At 40.8% G+C, this 22,331-nt stretch overlaps 1 protein-coding gene across 2 annotated transcripts; it reads right to left on the reverse strand.

The window, feature by feature from the left end:
* Positions 1-13,681: 13,681 nt before the first annotated feature.
* Positions 13,682-20,300, reverse strand: TFPI2 (tissue factor pathway inhibitor 2). Of its 2 annotated transcripts, none has more exons than XM_066317408.1 (5): positions 19,973-20,300; positions 19,703-19,882; positions 19,080-19,259; positions 17,708-17,881; positions 13,682-15,286 (listed from the first exon to the last, which is right to left on the reverse strand). In XM_066317408.1, the coding sequence occupies exons 1-5, from the start codon at positions 20,052-20,054 to the stop codon at positions 15,186-15,188; spliced, it is 717 nt and encodes a 238-aa protein (XP_066173505.1). In that variant the 5' UTR covers positions 20,055-20,300; the 3' UTR covers positions 13,682-15,185. The 2 variants fall into 2 exon arrangements, with proteins under 2 accessions (XP_066173505.1, XP_066173494.1); XM_066317397.1 differs by having other exon boundaries at positions 13,682-15,289; positions 19,973-20,298.
* Positions 20,301-22,331: the final 2,031 nt, after the last annotated feature.

Consider the following 22,331-nt stretch of genomic DNA (forward strand, 5'->3'; position numbering starts at 1 on the left):
GGTAAACTCCTTGGTATTTTTAACAAGCTAGAAGAAGAAAAGGAAAAAAATCTGTCTTGATATCATTAGAATCTTGCCTTTTTGATCCCAGATTTCAAGCCACCACTCTTCAGGACCCAGTGAATTTGGGCTTTGGTCACACGGCATACACGCCAGTGTGCAAACAGGGAGCTGTGGATGTTGTAGGGAAGGAATCTCCTCTTCAGGTTTTGGAAAGAGCGAAGCAGGGTCGGGAGGGGGGAACGGCAGCAGTTGAGGCCAGATCCTCATGCTTATCCAGGTGGGAAACAGCCCATTGCAGAGCTCCTGCTATGGAAAGGAAGAATTGTAGCCCAGCCCAGCACTCTGGAAAGCTTTCAAGTCATTGCAGGCTGATAGGGAGGCACAACACATAAAACGTGTCTAGCTCAGGAACAGGACAGCTAAACACCTCTGAGGTTCTTGCTGCATTATAATATGCAGGTTGGGTTTCACAGAAAACTGGCTTTCCTGAAAGATGACAAAATTTGTACTTTGAAGCAGCTCAGCATTTATGAAGAATCATCTCTGATTTTAATGAGCAATGATATAAATCTACTTTTTTATTCATTTTCAAATTGAGTTATATTTTGTATTTTTAAAAACTCCTTAGTCAACCCTATTGAGTATTATCTCAGCTGGTGGATGGGGTCCGCCGCTTGGGACCCAGAGAGCCACAGCCACCCCAAAGGATGTCTCACTAGAAACAGCTCCTTGGGGGGTCAGGGCGCTCCTCAGCTGGACAGAGGGGCTTCTCAGCAGCGGGCAGAGCAGCGATTTTTTAGCTCAGTGATTTCAGCTTTCAGTGATTTCAGCTCAGTGCTCTCAGCTCCTGCCCTTGTGAGTTTGCCCCTCTTTTAGCCGGCCGTGATGAGAGAGAGAGAGGTCTCGTATGGAATTTCCGCAGGTGGTACTTTATTGTAATGGTACCAGCGAAAGAGATCCAAAGACGAAGAACCTCTGCCGACCAGAGGAAACCCAGGGGTTTTTATGGGACACCAGAGGGGGAGGAAAAGGGTACAGAACCAATCAATTGTAACAGATCTACATAAAATCCTGAGGGGTTTGTGGGTCTCCGGACAGGTCGCCGTGGCTAGGAGGTTTGCCTTTGTCTTAGGGCCTCTGGGTGAAGTTGCGAAATTCTTCCTTAACTCCTCAGCCTAACTCCCTCCAAAGCAGAGCAGCTGGGGCTCCGCCCACCCCCACAAAGTATAATTTCCCATTCTGTTTTCCAGTAATTAGTCAAATGCACCTCACTTCATTGTGGGGTATGTCAGCTCTGTGTAGCCTGGAACCAGAATGGAATAAAAAGAAGAATTTTACGTGGGACAGGGTAATGTCTGCTCCACAGTGGAAATTCAGAATGTGTAGCTGTCCCTCAATGCCACACGACTTCTCTCTCTAAATCCAGCCCAGCATGATCCAAACCTTGTTTCTAATAACACTTAAGGTGATCACTTACTCAGCTCACTCTGCTGCTAAACACTTGTGAAAGAAATGGTATTCTAAGGGCTGAGCTTCACTCCACTGTGACAGCAGGGACTGGAAAATCTGATGGACATCAGTTTTTTGAGGTGAATTTATCCCTCTTCTGAGCCATTTAATTTTTTTCTCAAAAACAATTCCAGATAATAGTGATTTTATAGACAGAAATGTTGTGTTTACTGAGACTGTACTTTATATCTTTTCGAGGGGAACAAAAAGAAAATGGACAGTCCTCAGGACAATTCAGAGGACTTTTTGAACATGGAAAGAAATCCTTGTTATGGTAACAGTAGAGTTACTTTAGCATTTTTCCTGTTTGTTATTGTTTTAAGAACATTTCTTGGTTTAATTGTCATTACTAACTGATTTTTTTTTTTTTTTTTTTTTTTTACCAAATGTGTGGTAAGAATTCTAAAGTATTCTCTATGAATAGTGTCGGGGGGGTTTCCTCACCCGAGCTTTAGGTGGTTTAAAGTCCTTGGCCCTCTAAAAAGCCCCGAGTCGCGTCCGTGTAAGAAAGCAGAGTCCTCAAGGTTTGTTTTCAGGTTTCTCGTGTTGTTTATTATTTGGTATCTCAAAATTTTCTCTGCTCCCAGCCGAGGTCCGGACAGCAGCTGGGACACGAGGCGACTGCCCCACAGATGGGACGTCCCCTAACATTTATACAGATTATTACGTACTAGTTATTTACTATTTTGTGCCAATGCCCAGTGCCCACACCAGAAGTGACATTCTACTTTGGTCCAATCGACTCTAACTACTTTGTGCCATCACCGCCCCAGAAAATGGAGGATGAGGAAGAAGGAGAAGTACATAAAGTACCACCCAAATTCCACCATCTTGTCCCCATTTACTTCTATTCTAAAAATTCTAAGACTATTAAATTCTACATCATCTACTGTGCTAGACTACAATTTTCACATCCTGGGAGTTTGTAATTACTTCTGCAATGTTGAGAGCTTTTCCCATGGATCAAAATCAAACCCGGTGTCTCCCTGGGCTCTGTGCCAAGGTCTCCGAGCCCCCTCGACCATCTCCACACCCCCCTGTCCAGGGCTCAAACTCCTTTCCTCAGGTCCCAGGCCATCCAAGGGGATGTCCTGGACTCCAACAAATAGTAAAAGGCAGTAAAAAAGAACTGAGTTACAAGGGGTGCAAAAGTGCAAAGCAAAATTTTAGGGATGCAAACTAGTGGAGCAAAGCTAGGATACAATTTTCTGAAAGATGCTGTCATATGTGGTTGCAACAGGGCATGCCTGAAATTAAAACTGATGAAGCAAATGGAAATATCAAATTAGCTAAGAATGTTTTAAACCTGAATTCCCATGACATTCCCAAGAATGTCAGTAAGAGTATTGCCTCAAAAAAGTCTGGACTTTTGGCTAATAAGAACATGTGGGATGCTTCTGGGTTAGTTTTACAGAACATCATGAAATAGTGGGCTATAAAACCAGTAGGGCATAATACCAGCTAACTGCAAACACTCTGTAAGCCAATCTTTCTGTTTTAACTTCAGAGGAAAATGTGATTTCAAAAGTGAAGAAAACATCTATGTTTCTTCCAAATACCTCTATTTTATGTAGTAAACTAAATGGGAGAAAATAGCTCCTTTCACGCTACAGTATGATAATAGACCTGAGTTTGAAAAAGTAAATGCTTAGTCCTAAGATTATGACTTAGCAGGAATAGCCTATTACCCACATTTAGCTTTCTAGAACCACTTTATGCAATTAGAAAAATGAATACAAGGGAATTCACGTATACACTCCTACATTTCTTGGTATAATTTGCGCTCTATACATCTGTCTTTCAGATGACAAATTTTAGGGACCAGGTCTTTTACAAAACATCAAATAAGCTGTTCATCTAAGTAAAAAAAAAAAAAAAAAAAAAAAAAGGTATTGTGCAACAAGAAAAACTGCTGATCAGATTTAACTTTGGAAAATAGCATGGCTGCTTATGCAGCTTGTATAAAGTTGGTGAGATTTCAATTTTTGAAGCAGTTTTGAGATTCAGAAATGGGTCAATGTATGAGAATGATGCCTTAAGTTTTAGCTTTCATATTTTTCAGATTCTGTTCTGCCTAGGGGCGTAGTTCTGCGCCTCATATTAAGTGCTAGTAAGCTCTCTTCACAGAGTAGGTAGACAAAACAAATCCTTTCCCTGCTGAAGACCAAGGACAACGAGTACAAATTTCAGGCCCAAAAGTATAAACAACAGTGGACTGAAGAGAGAAACAAGAAGGATAGGACCTCACAATATGAAGCTGTGGCTCTGCAGGGATCTGGGCAGCTGCAGGAACTGAAACACTCTCTTTATGTTCACTTATCCACTCAGCTTTAGCCCCAATGTCTCAGATAAAGTGTACCTCTCTGTAGATTAAGCATCTCTGATAAATGTTCACAGTGGACATATAAGCACTCTGAAAGGACTCTCAGGCCTTGCAGTTCTTCAAAAGACGTAACACTGGGATTTGCCTGTATTTCTTTGTGACGTCTCAATCAAATGAACATACCAACTTTTCATCTCCCAGGCTTCCAAAACTTCTCATTGATATGAAAATTATATATGTACAATATGAAAATTATATATGTGCAGGGTATATATGAAATCTCTGACTTGGATTTGCCAAAGCATTACAAAAGAAACAAGTTTTGTGTTAAGAAATATCAGTCTGTGTGAGACTGGCTGTTTAGTGAGAACATACTTCACACATTTTGTAGGGCAGCAAGGAACAAAGCATTTTGCTCCTTTATGTTCAGGACTTTTTGGTTAGATTTGATTACTCTCATAATTCTTTTACTAAAAATGATACATTTGAGAGGCAATTCAATATTATAAAAACAATATTTCATTCAAACTTGATATTTATACTTCTATTTCTGTTCCAGACCAGCAGTAAAATAAAATACTTGGAATTTGGAGACTGCCCAAAGGACAGAAATTTGGGGTTTTAACAAGCAGCATTGCTTACCAGGCCTGAATTTCACACATATTGAGTGCTCTGACTGCGTCCAAACCAGTTCTTTACTGCGTGGCTTCCATAGGAGATATTCCATCAGTTCATGGTTCACTCATATATTGGTCATTCTCAACCATCAATGCATTGTGAGCCTCCCTGCTGTTTTATTAGCATGACTGGATCCACATGAACCCAGTCTCTGGTCCTTCCCATAATCTGCTGCAAGAGCAGCCCGTCAGAGCTTTCTGATTCAGCTGGTGCAGGGAACCAATGCAAGAACCATTTCACAACGCATAAGGTGTATGTGTATCTTCCCACATTACTCCTCACCCATCCCAGCCACTGACCAAACATTAGGTGTGACAGAAGACATCTTGTCAGCCATGGGTAAATGTGCTAGATCATTCATCTTTCATGTCTTTGCTGTAGGATTATAGCTGTCCTCTCTTTTCAGTAGTCAATGGGAGAATTTAAGTCTTAGAAACTGATTGTGTTGGTTACAGATTTGCAAAATAAACAAGATCTTAAGCAACATATCTAGCAACTTAATTCTCTCTTTGTTTTGAACACCCAAAAAAGAAATCCAGTTATACTGCATTCTGTGCCAAAAATGTTAACAAAAATGTTAGTAGGAGAAATCATGTTGGATGATGACAGGGGCTAATTCACTGCAACAAGTACCTCCATTAGCTGAAAGGACTGACCTTGGGGGTGCCATGGCAGAGACCTTGACGGTCACCACGTGCTTATCTCAGTCCCATTTCTGAGATTTAGTGACACAGTAACAGAGTCAGACATAACCACAGAGAGAATAAAAATAATCTCTACCTAAGGACAAAAAATAAGAGATTAAAACCAGCCTTTTTATCTTGGTTGATCTTCCAGAAATATGTAAATGTAATTGTACCATTATGAATAGAATGGTAATGGTTTTATTCAGTTTTTATTCAAAATTTTGTTCAATTTTTTTTAATTGAATGAGAGGTACATAGGAAATTCAGCTTCAGTCCCACCTTCCCCACTGAAACTATCACCCTTACTTTATACAGCAGTCTAATGCCTCTTGATGTGGTATTGCTCCCTTAACTGAGCTGACTGACCTACCTGTCCTTGCAATCTTCAGTCTGCCTCCATCAGCTCTCCTCCTTCATGTGTGCAAATACATATCTGTGGCATGAGCCATCAGTCGAGTTTTATTTCTCATGAAGAGGCCAAACAATAGCACTCAGATCTTTGAACATCTGCATATTTTTAAGTCAACTGTGTTCAGTTCAGGACTGTCACTTAGATGCACTTGAAATTTCAGCTTTCTTCAAAGAATCTGTTCTTTGTGTCCCAGCCTCAGGCCCCAAGCTCATTCCATACCGTGCATCAAGTAAGCTTTGAGATCAAAAATATTCTGGTCTGGGGTCTTAATGGAACTGGAAGTAGCAAGTGAAAGGCTGTGTATTGCAGGAATCCAAACTATTCAGTATGTCAACACCGTTTGAAGAGCCATGTGTGCGTCATGTTCATGTTTGCAAGCTAATTAGATTGCTTGTTTTGAAAGATGGATTAATGAATTAATCACAGGGTGCGGTAGATGTTTCTTCTTGGCATTCCGAGACAGATTTAATATAAAGTCTTTTTTTTTTTTCTGTGTATGATTCACTTCAGAACTCAAAAACACATAAAACATAAATGTGAAAATGATAGCTGTGTTAAAAAATGAATATTATAATCACAGCCATCTTTGGCACAGCAAGTTTTCATTTATGTTATCTGAAACTGTAGATAGTACCAGCAACCAGGGAAAGAGGGAATGATACAGGAACTTTCTTGTTAAGAAATCAAAGCTGAATGGAAAAAGGTGTGGTTTTGATTGCACAAAATGTTAGACAGGTTTCTGGTTTGCAAATCTGAACACAGGAGTGGTTCACACTTTGATGTTTTCTCATACTGCAGTATTTATAGAATTTATTTTTTTCCTTATTCAAATAAATTAATTTTTGGCAACTCCTAATATTGTAAAATTAACTCCCCCAAATTTATATTCAAAAGCAGAAGACAGCAGAAACTGGGATCTGGCACACCTTCTGACCATTTCTGGCTACTCATTTCTGGCCAATTCACCATGTCAGGCATTTATATGTGCACTTTTCACATATTTTCCTGTTTTTCAGCTTCCCCATTCTAAACAACTGCCCACCTAATGGGTAGAACTATGCACACCCTTTTTTTCATGGTGATCTAACCTGCTGAGCACTGCATAGTGAGATCCTGGCCCTTGCCAAGTTGTATGATTCTGAGCAGGACATTTAGCATGAACTGTGAACCACCTGATCTTTAACCACTTTGAAAAGGAGAGGTGGAGACAGATTTTAAAAGGCATTTACTATAATAAATAAAGATAGATATAAATGTCCAAGGACAGAAATAAAGTGCCCTAAACCATTTTTTATAAGCTCCTGGGAAATACTTGGAAGCTATATCAATAGAGGTTAGAAAGCTGTGCACTTATTAAAATCACATAAATCAAACCATTGCAAATGCAATCTTTGTTTCCTGATCCCTTCTGTTTTCACCTTCAGCTACACAAACAATCCTTGTGCAGATACAGGATTGCGCAGTTCCTCCACCAACAACCTCTTTTTCATTCTTCTTCATCGCTAAAACTGAAGAAATGTTGGAGACCAAAGCACAGACTGCAAAATCTGCATTACTAGTAAAGGGGACATGGTACACCCCAAACATACCCCATAAGGTCATGCACTGAGTCAAGGCAGAGTCCTATACTTGTTGATTGGGAAAATAAGCATTTTTCTTGAATATTGACTAACGGCTAAATATAAATTTAGCAGAAATAACACACATGAGTACTAGGTCATAATTATGTTTCAGAGCATGACTATACAAGTGTCTGAAAGAAACATTATCAAACCACAGTGATTGAACAGTACCAATAGTCCACTGCTAGGGGTGGATTTAGTTATGCATTGCAATTTCTTTTCACATCTGCTTTGTTTGAAAGCAATAAAATAGAGAAAGCTGTCACAGTCATCCATCACTTCCAAAAATCTCAAAATCATGCTTTAGTGTGTTTTATGGAGCCTTCACTGCTGCTGAGATTTATTGCATTGGCTGGAAAACAAAGTTGTCATTATTTTATGTTTTCAGTTGTCTGATGGTGAAAAACACAACCTTTTAGGATGTCGCTGAGTACAGTGATGCATTTCAAAACTCTATTAAAATCCTGTGCTCCCACCTGAGAGTCAAGACAGCTGAATTTTTTTTTATTTCTTTTCGTTTTTGTACATTAGCTAGTGTGTGATAGTCCTGCAATATGACCACATGACCATCAAGTTTACAATGTAGGGCTCAAAGAATATAAATCAACATTGGTCCTTAGAATAAAATATGCAGCTTTTATCACAGGCATACTGTACAGAATAGACAGGGAGATGGATTTGCCAGAAGGGGCAGGGAAGGAGGGCTCTGTCACCAGCCTCAGCATCCCAGCAGGCCAGGTCATGTTGTGGAAGCTCCCTGCTCACTCCTGTTCTCCCTCTCCCCATTGCCACTTCCCCATGACCATCCCAAGTGATGCACCCAGGGCTGCGTCCCTCCTCAAGCCCTGCTCCTCTTGCTCTGAACCTCTCAGCTCATGTCCCTGGCAGTGAATTCCCCTATGTCTGCAAGGCACTGGGACAGATGTCCTCCCCCAGTCAAAGTGGTACTTCTAGCACAGGCTGTGACTTGCACTGGGAATAGGGATTTCCCTAGGTGATGGCAATCCTAAGTGCCCTGGGTGTCCTGAAGGGTGGATATACTCAGTTGTATCCTTAGTTTCTCTGTGACGTCCTCAGAAAACTTATTTGCATTTCCAGCATTACGTTGCTTTTCACTTAAGACAGTTACACTCATAGGAAAATCTGGAGTGCAAGGAGTTCAGACCATCTGGCTAATAAGCACAGAGAACATGGACCTCTGTTTCCTGGTTTCAGGTCCTCTGGTTCCTGGCTTTTTCAAGACCATGGTGCAGGCAGAGGCTGTCCAAGGGAAAGCAGAAGGAAGTGCAGTGAGTCCAACAAGGCCCTCCCCTCCTTCTTCCAGCCCAGGATTCCTTAGCCAAGGAATGATCATTGCTACACAGCCTGCAAAAATGTCTCTTATGATTAGGAGGGAGCATGCAAGAGCTGGGACTATTTTATTTTCCTCTGACATACCTTTCTCAAATGCTTAAGATATGTCCTACCTCTTTTCTCTCCAGAAAGTCATTTGAACTGTTTGTCAGTGGCTTTTTCACAGAGCTGAGGGTTTCAGCAATGAATAGTTTGAGGGCATTTTGTGGCTCTGAGATCTGGAACCTCACCCTCTGCAGCTGAGACTTGGGACATTCCTCCGTAACACTTTATGGGATGAAATCAGAAAGCTATTTTGAGAAATCAGATTTCTCAAAACTGAGAAAAAATAAACCTCAAAGTTAAAAGCTCTGAGTGCTCACTGTCATATTTAAAGGCATAATTCTGTGTGTTTGGGATGTACAGACTGCAGGCATCTGTACAAAAATGAGGCAATAAAGAGATGGATAATTCTCTGTCAGCTCTATTGCAATAGTTTTGCAAAGAGCTCGCTTCTTGACTGTAGATGTGGAGTTCAAGAGCAGGTTTTTTTTATCTGCATTACTGCAGAGTACAGTCTTTAATCTTTTTTCAGTCTCATATTAAATAAAAAAAATAGAATATTGGAAAACAAAAATGAGGTGACCAGTACTTCAGTGACCCATTTGCTCTTTAGTGTTTGTGGCTTTAAAAAGTTCTATGATCATTAGAACTTATGTAATTTATGCTGTACAGTTTTATTTAGGTTAGTTCACACTAGAAGGATGCAAAATTGCTCTTATGAAACCAGTTAAGGAACTAATTTTAATTGCCAGTACCAAAGGGGCACTTAGGTGTTTGGTAATGTATAATATATTGGAAAGAAGAGTATCCAAACTCTCTGATTAATTTAAACCATAATAAATTCTTCCTTCAATATAAACTGATCTCTGAATATTGTTCTAGATTTTGAAAGAAATCTTGACAAAGGTGGAAGAAACAAATCCCGATAAAACCTAATCAAGGAAATGCCTTTAATACTAAACCAGGTATTTCTCAGTTTTTTTGTAGAATAAGCTTCATAGCAGTTTTAGTTCTAATTGTATTTGAAGACATTTTGAAGTAAAGCAATGAGTGAAGCAATTAACCCACAGATAAAGCAATCACCCCACAGATAAAGCAATCGGATCCAGCAACTCTGTGGGCACTGAAATAAGAATTGGAAACTTTTTGTTTAGGCTTTCTTTGCTTGCATCCACTGATGAACACTGCTGAAATAGATCTCAGGTAAAACAGATATATGTGCTGATGCAGGGGAGCACTACACTGTGCAAGATCATGTTTCTGGACTTAAAAGGATGTTATTCATGTATTTGGATTCACTCCAACTCTATTAACTCTTGTTGAGTCTTGTGGTAGAGTCCCCCTGGGTGGCACAGCGGAAATTGTACAGGCTCCTTGTGCTCCAGTGCAGCAGCCTGCATCCATGAGAGAGCAGTAAATACCATTTGTCATCACTGCTTCTCTCATTAGACTTCCCTCCCACTTTTAGAGAAAAATAAAAGGGGAGGGTGGAAAGCCTTGACAGCTGGGATACTTTCTACCAGAGGCATTTTTAGAAAGTGTTCTTTTTCAACATCAGTAAAAAATAAGATTCTCCCTGTTGAAAATTACTGTAATAATGGTGTCCTGGGGTGACTTTATGATGCAGAATTGTATCCCCAGTTGTCTGTTTAGCCCAGGAATAAGTTTTTCCTGAACCAGCTGGGGGAAGAGCTGCTTGAATCTGCTTTCCAGAGGGACCTCTTCGGAAGTTTCCTCACAAATTTCCCCTAAACCAGGACAGATGGAACACTTCTTTCTGATTTGGTTGTGTGGTATATTTTTCACCCTCCACTCTCTTGACTTATTAAATAGCTTATATTAGTATAATCTAACAGTATAATCCTCTTTATCTTGCTTCCCACGCACAGGGAAAAAAATCTCAAACAATAGTGTTCATATGCATTTATTAGACACTATGAGTGTTATTACCGTGTTTCCCTCTAAGCCTTAAAAAATGTAAACCATCTTAGAAAAGCTGCTGCAAGCTTCCTGAGTAGTGCCCTATCTCCAAGAAACGCACTGAGCAAAACTATTGTAATTCAGCTGGCAGATACAGTGAAGTCTTTAAGCTGTAGTTAATATATTAAGGCCTTTCATGAGGATCTGGCCTGGGAAATACTAAGGCTTAAGATTCCTGTATGTTCACCAGCTCCAAGTTCAAGCCCCACCAAGTTAGACAATGTGATGTGCTTTGAGTTGTAATTGCATTTAAAACCTTTCATGCAACAGCAGTTAGGCACCTAATCCAATTTGCCTGCAAGAGCACCAGTTTTGTCCATGTTCATCTGAAATTACAGTCACTGCTGCCAGTACAAAGGGAACAATCATTAAAAGTGACTTCTTTTATTTCCACATAATAGATACTATGCTCTACATTTCATAGATTAGTCTTTAACTTGCCTGAATTCTCTCTCTTTATGAATAGCTCACACATGAGCTGGGAACATTCATTCTCTGCTGTTTATTTGGATATTACAGCACACCATCCACCAGTTGCTAATGCTCTTCTGCTTCTTGTTTACATAGATTACTTTTTAAACATCACTTCTGTTCATCAGGCTATATATTCTATGATTAACACCCATTCTCCTCAGCAATTAAGTAATTTAACAGATGACAGGCATTACTGTACAGGACCACCAGACACTGAAAAATGAGGCTTACTTCAACAGAAGCATGTGTTTCTGTGCTTATTATTGCCAGTGACAGTCTTTCTTACTAGAAAGATAACGAGGCAGATTTTTCTTTCAATAAAACTGTGTAAATGCATAATAATTCTGACAAATCCACAGTGTGGTTCTTCCAGATTCACATAGTCATAGCTGGACTGTGTTTCTCCAGTAGCAGAACAGAATTCTTGTCCCTGTCTGGGTGAAAACAGCTGCCCCCAGACATATGGCTGACTGCAAGCTTCAGGACAAAATCTCTCACCTCTGATCTGAGATGCAAATTTAGAGATTTTTTTTTTTTTAACATGACCCGTTGTTTCTAAAAAAAATGCCTCTTTCTAAAAAATAGTTCCATGATTTCTACCTCTTCAACTGATGAGAAGTGACAGAGAAACAGGAATGGATCTGGTAATCAGGAATCTTACTCCAGGCATACAAGCTGAACTCATTGTCAGTTTGCTACTAAAGTATGGAATTGTGAGAAAGCTATTTATTGGGGCAGAACACTGTTGAAATGATATGTGGCAAAACTCTGCTTGCTAGCATGTAGCTTATCAATAAAAATTTTATGTGCTTCCACATGGATTTTTTTTTCTTTTTGACATTTGAAGTTCCATTGAAATATAAAGATGAAGCCAATCTTCTACACTGGAAATAATTTACAAAGCAAATCCTTAAGTGGAGAATCAGTGCAGATTTAAATATTTTAAATTTTTATACAGTTCTTTGCAAGATATCACTAAGAAATTATCTGGAATTATGGGTCACAATGACAGTTAAAGAGCAAGGATGTTGCAATGCAGTTTATTCAAATCTGCTTATGCCAGCAACTACTTTTCGTGGCAGGTATGACTGTCCTGTGCAAATCACAAGTCAGGAGTTTCAGTGGCAGCTTGCCTATGCAAACCCAACTGATTATAATCACTGCTTCCCTCCTCTGCAGTAGAAATTTGCACTGTGACACACAATACCAGATGCTGGACACTGGCTACTATAATAAAAGTTAATTTGCAGAATGGTATGGGCTGCATTAATTTTCAGCATGGCAAAACACAGTTGGCCCAACCTTGGGCCAGTGTTGCTTCATCAGCAAACTGAAAAAGGAAGGAAGTAATGAATCATATAAAAGGCTTTAGATGGCAAGTGTTTATATTAGTCACAGTAGTCTGAAGGGATATTAGAGTAACCTAAGAACACAAAGCAGAGCAGCACAGTGACAGCTGAAATTCTTTGTAGCTAAAAAGCTAAATAATAAAAAAAAAAAAAGAGATTAAGGCATTTAGCTGGAAATATGGTACAATTTATGTAATGGCTTCAATAACGAATTGAAAAAAACTTCCATGAGCACTTCCTTTCCCTGCCCCACCTCGTCCAGAATACTCTACTTTAGCCTGCTCACTAGGATACCCTGTGAAAATACTGGTTTACATTAAATTTTTGTATGATACCAGGCAGATAAAGGATTAAAACCCAAGCCTGTGATATTTCACTGAATACTTTAGCAGCAAGCCCGTAGGCTTTAAATGATATTTTTATGCAAGAAAAGAAAATGCCTGTGGAGCAGCTGCATTACACAGTGATCACTGCAGCACCCTGCTCTGTCAAGACAGTTCTTGCTGAGCCCGAGTTGGCATGAGCAGAAGACTGCCAAATTCTTAGATCCTTTCTAAGACATGAGCAAGTTATTGCATGACTCAGGGCATGTTATGAAGTGTGAGAAGGCACCCAATTCTTAGATCAAAACCTATAGTGGATGTGCTCTCAGATTTGGGACTCCCTTTAAATCCTAGGTCCACTTTTGAATCCCATCCAAAGCTACTCCTATGAAAGTCAAAGACACAGTGACATAAGGAGTAATAGTAATTTCTCAAACATGATCCCAAAGATTATATATATTATATACCCCATGGTGTTGCTGTTAAAAGAGAGTCATCCTTTACAGTTATAAACTGTATTTAAATTCAACTTTGACTTCCTAAACACACTTATGTTTTTATAAGCCATGATCAGATCACAAAATGAATGCAGCCATATATGTTAGTGTTAGGTATGAAAAGATATTCACAGAACAGTCTGGGCTGCTGCTCTAAACAGCACAGCCAAAATTCACAACCAACAGGAAGAGATATAGGCAATGTGCATCGTATCATGCCCTGGCTTCCCCAGGGAGTTTATACTGGCCCCTTTCTGTTTGAAGGCTGGTTACGAAGCGGTTTGGCATGGGACAAGCACTCAAAACCGTGTCACTAGATGCCTGCAATCGTTTGCTACACTGTCCTCATTCATCTGCACTAAGCAAGAGATGATGAAAATCAAAAGGAGTTTTGAGACCAAGAACCAGAAATGGAGTCATAGAAAGACAATGGCAAGCACAGACAACTGCTTTAATTGAAAATCTGGCAGTGAGAGCAACATCAGTAAGAAAACCAGATCTTGACTAGTTTGCCCATCATGTTCCCTCTCTGAAATAAGTTTAAAGCACACACCTGAATTATTCTAACTGAAAGCCAATGTCATTTAAAACAAATAGCTTGTTACCCACACAAAAGCTATTTAGATAGTGCAATGTCAAACAGGAGACCCAGCAGCAGACAGCAAACTAAACTAAGCACCCCTTTGAGTGCAGCTCTTTTGGGAGAGCCAGCTGAACAACAAAACTGCTGGGGATGAATAACATCAATGCAATTTATTGGCTTTCTTCAAATAAAGACCTCTTTGTAAGGAAATGATTGAAGAGACAACTAAACTCTGTTAGAGTCATAATTAACAAATTATAGGTTCCATTACACATATTGGTCTATACAACTCACCCAAGAGAATGACAGAACTTTTTTTTTCTTTTTTCAAAAAAATTGTTTTATTAACATTACTTATGAATTTATATTTAGAAAATATTGTATGTGAAATTAACAGAAATTCAGACATGACTAAAATACAAAATACAAAAGAATGTGCAAAAGTATCGCCACAGGCATAACCTACCATAAGAAATATAAAAGTGCCTCAAAAGAGTGATTACTCTTTCGTAGATGAAATTTGCAGAAACTTCTGCTGCTCTGCTTCAACAGCCACTGCATTATCACAAATAATAAGATCCTCTGCAGATGTAATCAGCATAGCTCCATCAAAATCAGTAAAACTGTGCTGATTAATGCCATATGAGGAGCTGGAGTAACTTAGCAAAAATATCAAATGTTGTGGAAAAGTAATGGCTACATTTTTATTTTAATACTCAACTAGCTTAGTCATTGCCTTTGTCAGAGTGTTTATCAAGGCATCCCTATTAAAAAAATCTCTTCTGTGGGAAGAGCTGCATTTAAATTTATACTTCTTTTACACTTATGAAGGCTTCTGAAAGTTTTTACTATGAACATTAACTGTAAATTACAATCTATTTAAATGATTGGGCCCAAGCATGTAAATGGCAGGGCAATAAATGTCTGAACACACTTGAGAAAAGTTCCTTTTCTTTGGCAAGGAGAGGATGTAAAAATATTTTAAAAATCCATGGTAGATTTTCAGTGTTGGACTCTCCTTAGTTGTAATAACAGACAAGTGATTTTTCAAATTTTAATTGATTTGCAATGGCTGAAATATTCTCCCAAGGCAATAGAAACATTCTCCCCATAAAAATATGGAAATTTAAATAAGTCTTTCCAAAATATTATTGCAGAGACAACACAGCAGAAGAACCAAACTTAGGTTCATTCTTCTATTAAGCTCAGTTCCATATAAAAAAGTACATTTCACAAAAAGTAACTCTGAAAGACATAACTATGTCAGTATAAAATGTTGTAAAAAATATCTTACAAAAGAAGAAAGTGGAATCAACAAAAAGTGTTTCAAACATCCAAGGGTACATCAGCTTTAAGACTTCGGGTTATACATCTGAGATTTTTTAATCAGTTTTCTCACAGTTTTTCTGCGGGATACATTTGTTGGCCTGTTGATTCTCGGCTTCTGATTTCCTGCTAACAAAACAAAGGAAGCATTAGGGAAACTGAATGACAAAACTGTTACCACTTGTTATTGTTCGGCTTTCTTTCATGTTATGCTGTTCAAGCAGTTGTCCAATAAAAACAAACATACCAGAAACTGTAGCATGTATTCTGCATTCCCTATTCTCACACTGTAAGATCTCCAGTGTGTTAACCTTTGGCACTGGACTCTTACTATGCTGCTCTTTTCCTGAGCAGGCATCAAAGCCTTATCTAGCTGCCCTGCAGTGACAGCACAATGGAACTAAATACACTGCCCTCTATTAAAAAAACCAAACCCAACAACCAAACAAAAAACTCCCCCACACAAACAAAAAATCCCCAACCTATTCTTACATTTCTCTGAACAGCAGGGCAACGGTTAAAATAGCCAGTGATTGTGGGAGATGAAAAGATAAAATTACTGGAGTTTCTGCTCAAAACTCACAGAAGCTGAAGAGTGGCCTAAGATAGTCAGAGTTAACTCCAGATGTGCTTTCAAAGGCTGCATGAATTGTGTGAGAGCAATTCAGAAAACAAGTACTCTGCAATCTTAGCAGAAAATCTTTATGCTACCTATTTACCAGCACTCAGAGCCACTATGGCCAGTTCCCAATTCATTTGCTGTCTCCCCAACGCATTTGCTCTTTTCTAGTATAAACTTTTAAAAATTAAATTAATCATAAACCTTTTCACTCAACACACTATAGATCAGTTTAACAAACAGTTGTATATTTGCACAGGGAAGGTCAACTAAATTCAACTTGAGACTCCAAAAGGTAACAGGAAAGATGCTGAGGAAGAAATAATGGAAGCAGGAGAGGAGGAGTGGCTTACGTTGCCTGAATTATTTGCCTAATGTTGCTGTGCACTCCCAAGCTATAGAAATGAATATGCATAGCACAACATTAATTAGTACTAATTATGCCCTTAACTTTGGTCTTTGGCTGTACCAAGCCTTACTGACTTGTGAAATCCACGAGTTGATGAAAAAGCTTGTAACTGACACTTTACATGTGGCTATCTGGTGCTCTAGTTACAAGACAGACAGCATCTCCTTACCTCTTTCTTCCACAACAACAACAACAACAGGCTGAGCAAGAGAGAACCCCCAGGTGAATCTGGCTGGGTGAGGGCAGGGACAGTGTGGAGGTGAGATGCTGAAGAAGCAGTTTTCTTTATCCTCTCCCCACACACTCCACACTGGAGTCTGGCTCTACCCCTTCACAGGCAGTAATGATTGTGAATTAGATAATCACTAGCATCTCAGACAAACTTAACATACTATTAGACACTCTCTCATCATACAATGGCAGAGACACACTCAGACTTGTCATCCACAGAAATACTACTGTCATGACTAACTGGCAGGCAGTATTTTTATTTCTGAGGACTATGCTCAGAAATCCTTGCCCCAGCCCTGCATTTCCAGCCCAAAACTGAAGAATCATCTCCCAACATAAGGCTTCTGACAACTTCAATACTGAAGTACTTGGACCTTGTGCATATAAAATACGCACATTTAAAACAGAGCTACTTTATAGTTTTTTCTTTTTTTCTCAAAGGCAATGTACATGCTTCATACAGCCTTAAACATTTTTCCCATTAGTATAAATTTTTAAATTGCTTCTGCTTCCTAAGTGTTCTAGGCAACAACATACAATTATGTTTTTCTCTATCCCTCTCATTTATTTTCCATATCAAATTAATTAAACTAGAGTATTACACTTGTGATAGCTGACACGAACATATGACTGCAAATAAAGCACAACTGTTTTGACTTACAAGCACAGCCAGTAGCTGGTCTGAATAAAAGCATTAGGAAAAATCAATTATCATTCCAAGCTCCCCCCTCCCCGCCAAGCCAGAGAAGCAGCTGACACAGCACAACTGATGAGGCAGAAATCTTTATAATAGGAATAAGAAATGTGAGTAGGCAACATGGAATTGAGGTTAGTAACTTCTAAAATGCAAAGGAAAAAAGTAAATTCGTTTCACAACTGACTTTAATCCTATTTCAAGCTATCCAGAATAAAAGGATATCTTAATTAGTGGTTGTGGAGATACTGAACAGTTTAAAGACTGCTTCCTTGTGGGCTCTAGAAAGTAGGCTTAGTCTTTTTGTGTGCCCTTCTCTATACTTCATTCAAATATGGTGTAACCACCTCACATCACACTGATCTTGCCAGAAGGATTTAGCATTGCATTTCAATTTTCCCTGCCCTTGAAAACAGGAGTCCAAAATGCAAAAAGCATACCCCTGTGGCAAGGCAAGGGGAACACTATGAACACTTGTTATTGGTATGTGGACTGCTTTAACTGCTTGTGACTGACAAAAGACAAAAAAAAAAAAAAAAAAAAAAAAAAACACACATGCAAAAAATAACCAAACCCAAACCAAAAAAATCTTACCTTTTCTACAGACATTGTAGCAATCCGTTTCAGTGACAAAGTTGTTGGCATTTCCACCACAGCCAGTGTATCTGAACTCTTTACATGATTTAGTCTTGATGTCATAGTAATAGCGACGCACAGAAGAGGAACACAATCCTTCATCCTTTGGGCTATAGCATAGCAAGGGACCAGCTTGGGGGAAAAAAGATAAAGGAAAAAAAAAGAGAGAGTGAGAAAAATTGCATAAATGTAATCTCTGTATGTGGCTTATTAAAATTTTTTGTCAGAACAGCTCTTTTTGCCCTTGAATTGACACTATTCCTGATGACTTCAGACACTTTCTACATGGTATGCTTGTGAGCTGTGAATGTAAGAAAGCAACAGACCATCCCAGAACACAGGATTATATTCCATAAGTGAAATTGATCAGCTTTCCTCGTTTGTGGTGCTATACATACAACAGCTAAGATTTTTAGATAATCTTATTCCAAATATAGGAATATAGCAATAATTTTGGTGGTACAACCTCTATAGAGAAAAAAAGGCACAATTTTGCTATGATTTTGCCAGCAAATTCTGCTTGCAGCAAAAAGTACAAATCCAATAGTTTCCTCAAAACCATGTTTCTTTTTGCCTAAAAAAAATTTATTTTTTCCTGCTGCAGACCCTTTATCAACTCATTGTGTGTGCAACAGAAATAATTCAGTTTTCACCTAAGAAAATGCTGATGATCTGTCATCAGCCACAATAAATGTCATCAAGCACTAATAAAGCTTGGGGCAGCTGACAGCTTTTATACATTCTGGTAGATCTTCAAAGATCCTATCTTGAACTGGAGCCTATCTTGTATCTGGTGTTCACATCAAAACTCAGTTATAGTCATCTGCTCATAATTACCACCACTCTTATTTAAAGCTCAAATGGAGAGACAGTGAAGAATCCCATCAGACTTTTGTCAGAAGCTGAGCTGTTGAGTGCCAAAAACCTGAGCTGCCTACCACCATCTCTCAGGCCTAAATTTTAGAAAGGTGCTTCTGCTTTACATTACACTACCACTTCCCTGAAAGTGATTGCCACAATCTCTGACACATCTGCCTCAACACAGATCTTCAACCTTATTATTTCTCTTCAGATACACCTCTACAGCTCTGTAGAAGTCAAAAAATTGGTTTGGTATAGCTGTGAGTGTATTTAAGATCTCAGCATTCTTGTTCTTCCAGTAACAGCTAAGACAACATATTAAATTAGAGTGGAAAATATAAACACCTGCTTTACACAAGTCTTCAAAAATACCACTGTAAGGGTATTCAGGGGAAAATATCAAATGAAGTATCATCTTCATATTACTTTCAAACCACCTATTTTATTAAAATTTTGGAACAACCATTACTTTTTTCTGGCAGACAGTGGTCCATACAAGACTGTAAATCTCTGAAGTTGTTGCCATTTCCGTAACAGCCACCATAGATGAATTCCTCACACCTCATCGAGCTCAAGTTAAAGGCATATCTTCTTAGATAACTCCTGCAAGGTCCTACATCAGCCTCCATCCGGCACAATTTGGGGACTTCTGCAGAAAAAATAATTTCACCCTTTGTAAAGCCTTCATGCTTCGCATACAGAACAACATAGTAGTGTAGGCAAAATTGTATTACTTCAGCCGCAGACAAGCCCCAGTTTGTCCCACCTGCTTCTTACTGGAGGAATCCAATGCATTGATTAGCAAGTAAATGCAATATTACATCCCATTTAAATATAACAGATAATTCTACACATCATCTCTGGAACAACTCACTGCATTTTCTGCCTAAAAATGTCATCAGCAAGAAGCCGTAACGAGCAGGATGGTGATCAATTGGACTTGATCATCTTAAAGGTCTTTTCCAACCTAAACAATTCTATGAGTCTAAGACTATGATATAGCGGGTGGGTGCAAAGCGCCCCGCAAAGCCAAGCAGCCCCCAGCGCCCTGCCCGCCGGGGCCCTCTGGGGACTGCCGGTCCCCGGACTCACTCTTGATGGTCCAGCAGCTCTTCTCGCAGTCGTCGAAGGTGAGGAAGTTGTTGGCGTTGCCGTAGCAGCCCCCGTAGGCGAACTCCTGGCAGCTCTGCGTGTGCCGGTCGTAGTACCAGCGCGGCACCAGGGCGCGGCAGGGCCCGTCGTCGGGGGGCAGCAGGCAGGCGCGCTGCTTCTCTGCGGAGACACCAGACCCCGGGGCTGAGGCCACCGCGCCGGCGGGGACGGCCCCGGCCCCGCGGGGTCCCACCGAGGGCCCGCTCCTACCTGTGAGGGGGCGCTGGGCCAGCGCGGCGCAGGCCAGCGGCAGCAGCAGCGCGGGCAGCGGCAGGCGGCGGCCGGTGGCCATGGCGGGCGGGTACCGGCCGGGTCCCGGGAGCGAGCGACGCTCCCCGCTCCGACGGCAGCGCTTTATATGCACCGAGGCGGCTTCCCCGGGCCGCCTCCTTGCGCAGGTGGTGGGAGGGGAAGGTCTGATTCAGCGGGGCAGGAGGTCGCCGCCGATCCGGCCGTGACCGGGGCGCGGAAGGCTGCGCGATGCGGGTCTGAGGGCGCGGGCAGCCCCCGCTCCGCCCCGCCGCCGTCACGGGGAGCAGCGGGGGGCGCTCCCGGGGCTGCCGCCCCTCAGGGCTGCGCCGCCCATGGCCCAGGGGCCTCCGCCCCGCGGCTGCGGCCAGCTGGCCGGCGTCCACCCCCCGCCCTGCTCACGTTACGGGATGATGCTCCAAGAGCGCTTCCTGTAAATCACGGCGAAAGCCGGGACAGGTCACTTAGCGAAAGCCCCCTCTCCCTCCCCAAGTCGTCCTCGTCCCCATCGAGGCCGCTCCCTATTCGGAAACTCCGGGTAGAGGGCGGAGGGACGCCGAAAATCGAACGCTGATCCTGCTGCAGGTCCCGATCCAGCCCGATAGGGTAGAGGCTGCTAAGCGAGTGCCGCCGAGACAAACGCGCGGCATTAAAATAATAATAATAAATAACAACAATAACAAAAACCTCCGTTGTGTAAAACGCTGATGAACTTGAGAAAATCGAGGCATCGTGGGAGGGCTCGGACTCTGGCGAAACCCGAGGGGCCGAATGGATAACACCTCTGGCAGTGCGAAGGTTTGCACTGGGTTTCAGGAAATATCATGACCTGGGGTTTTTTTCTGTACATTTTAACCCCACCAGACAATCGGGTGTGATTTGGAGGAGGAGGAGGAGGTGAGCAGCAAACAGCATGCTTTCCCTCTCTAATCTATTAGACACATTGCATTAATTAGTGTTTACCCCAGATTGAACACAGTAAGAGAGATAAGAGTGGCTGCAAATTAGGCGTGTTCTCCATAGATAACGACAAACTAATCTGATCTCCTATTGTTCTTCTCTGCTCCCTTTGCAGTGACATTGGGCCGCAGTCCTGCAGGCAGGCACTGCCCTCGATGGGTTGCAATTCAGGGCTCTGGATATGTGTGGCCTGCAGAAAAGAAACCACAGTTTATACGGGCTGTAAGCAGGAGGCACTTCAGAGCACACTGATTATTTGAACTGGCTTTCTCTCCACTGCTTCTCTGCTTTACTTATGTTGTGGAGGATCACAACCTAGTTTCTTGACATAGTCTTATTTTTCATAAAGGCAAGAAAGGAACAAGTCTAATCCCTACCCCACCTATGTGACTCTTGAAAGGGTATGAATGGCACCTCTTTCCCTCCTTTTGCAGAACTGCTCCTTTTTTCAGAATCTCCAGAAGCTAAGGGATAAGGGTGTGCTTTAGTGACAAGAAAATAAACCCTAGTGCAGCTTGAGTCATCACGATGGGACACATCTGCCATGCTTTAGATTCTTATAGCTACAACTGTTACTAATGGGCGTCTTTATTTTCAGGGATTTTGTTCAGCTTATTAGGTAGAGCAGCTAGCTATATTTAAGCTTACATCCCTCCAAAAGAAAAGAATCAAACCCCCCCCCAAAAAAAAAAAACCAAACAAACAAACAAAAAAACACCCACTTTTTTTTTTTCTATTTCTAAAAGAAAGCAAAAGGTCATCTTTCTAATATTGAGAAACTAAAGTGGTTTTAATATGATGTTCTTTAATATGTTGTCCTAGACTGATGTCCTTTCGTTTTCAACACGTTTTTTGGAATTCCAAATAAAGAAATTTAAATGTCACTTTAAGCAACAGCAGCAAAGTGAATGCTGTAATGCAAACACCATTTTCAATATTTTCCATTTCCTCTGTGCAAAAACACATAGAAATCAAAGTCTGAGTTAAAGCCACCTATCTATCAATGCTGCTATTCAGCTTCTCCTTTGCTTTAACTTGTATCAGGTAAATATCTGTAAAAATACATGAACCACAATGAAAGTTAACACAGTGAGTGGTAGAAAGTCCATTACTGACTGCCATCTGCAGAGCTAGTCATATCAGCAGACAGGTCAGTGAAAGCTTCCATTACAGAGCTATGGATACCAAGTTCTTCCCATGTCAGTGGTGTGCCAGAGCTCACCTTCAGCTCACTCCTGCACCCTCCACCTGCCTCCACTAAATCACATACTCTCTGCCTTTCCACACCACAATGTTTCTACTCCCACCAACAGCCTGGGCTCCTCTGACACACTGGCCAGCCAGCTCCTTCCACCTGTTT

The sequence above is a fragment of the Sylvia atricapilla genome, chromosome 1, assembly GCF_009819655.1.
Source record: "Sylvia atricapilla isolate bSylAtr1 chromosome 1, bSylAtr1.pri, whole genome shotgun sequence".
NCBI lineage: Eukaryota > Metazoa > Chordata > Aves > Passeriformes > Sylviidae > Sylvia > Sylvia atricapilla.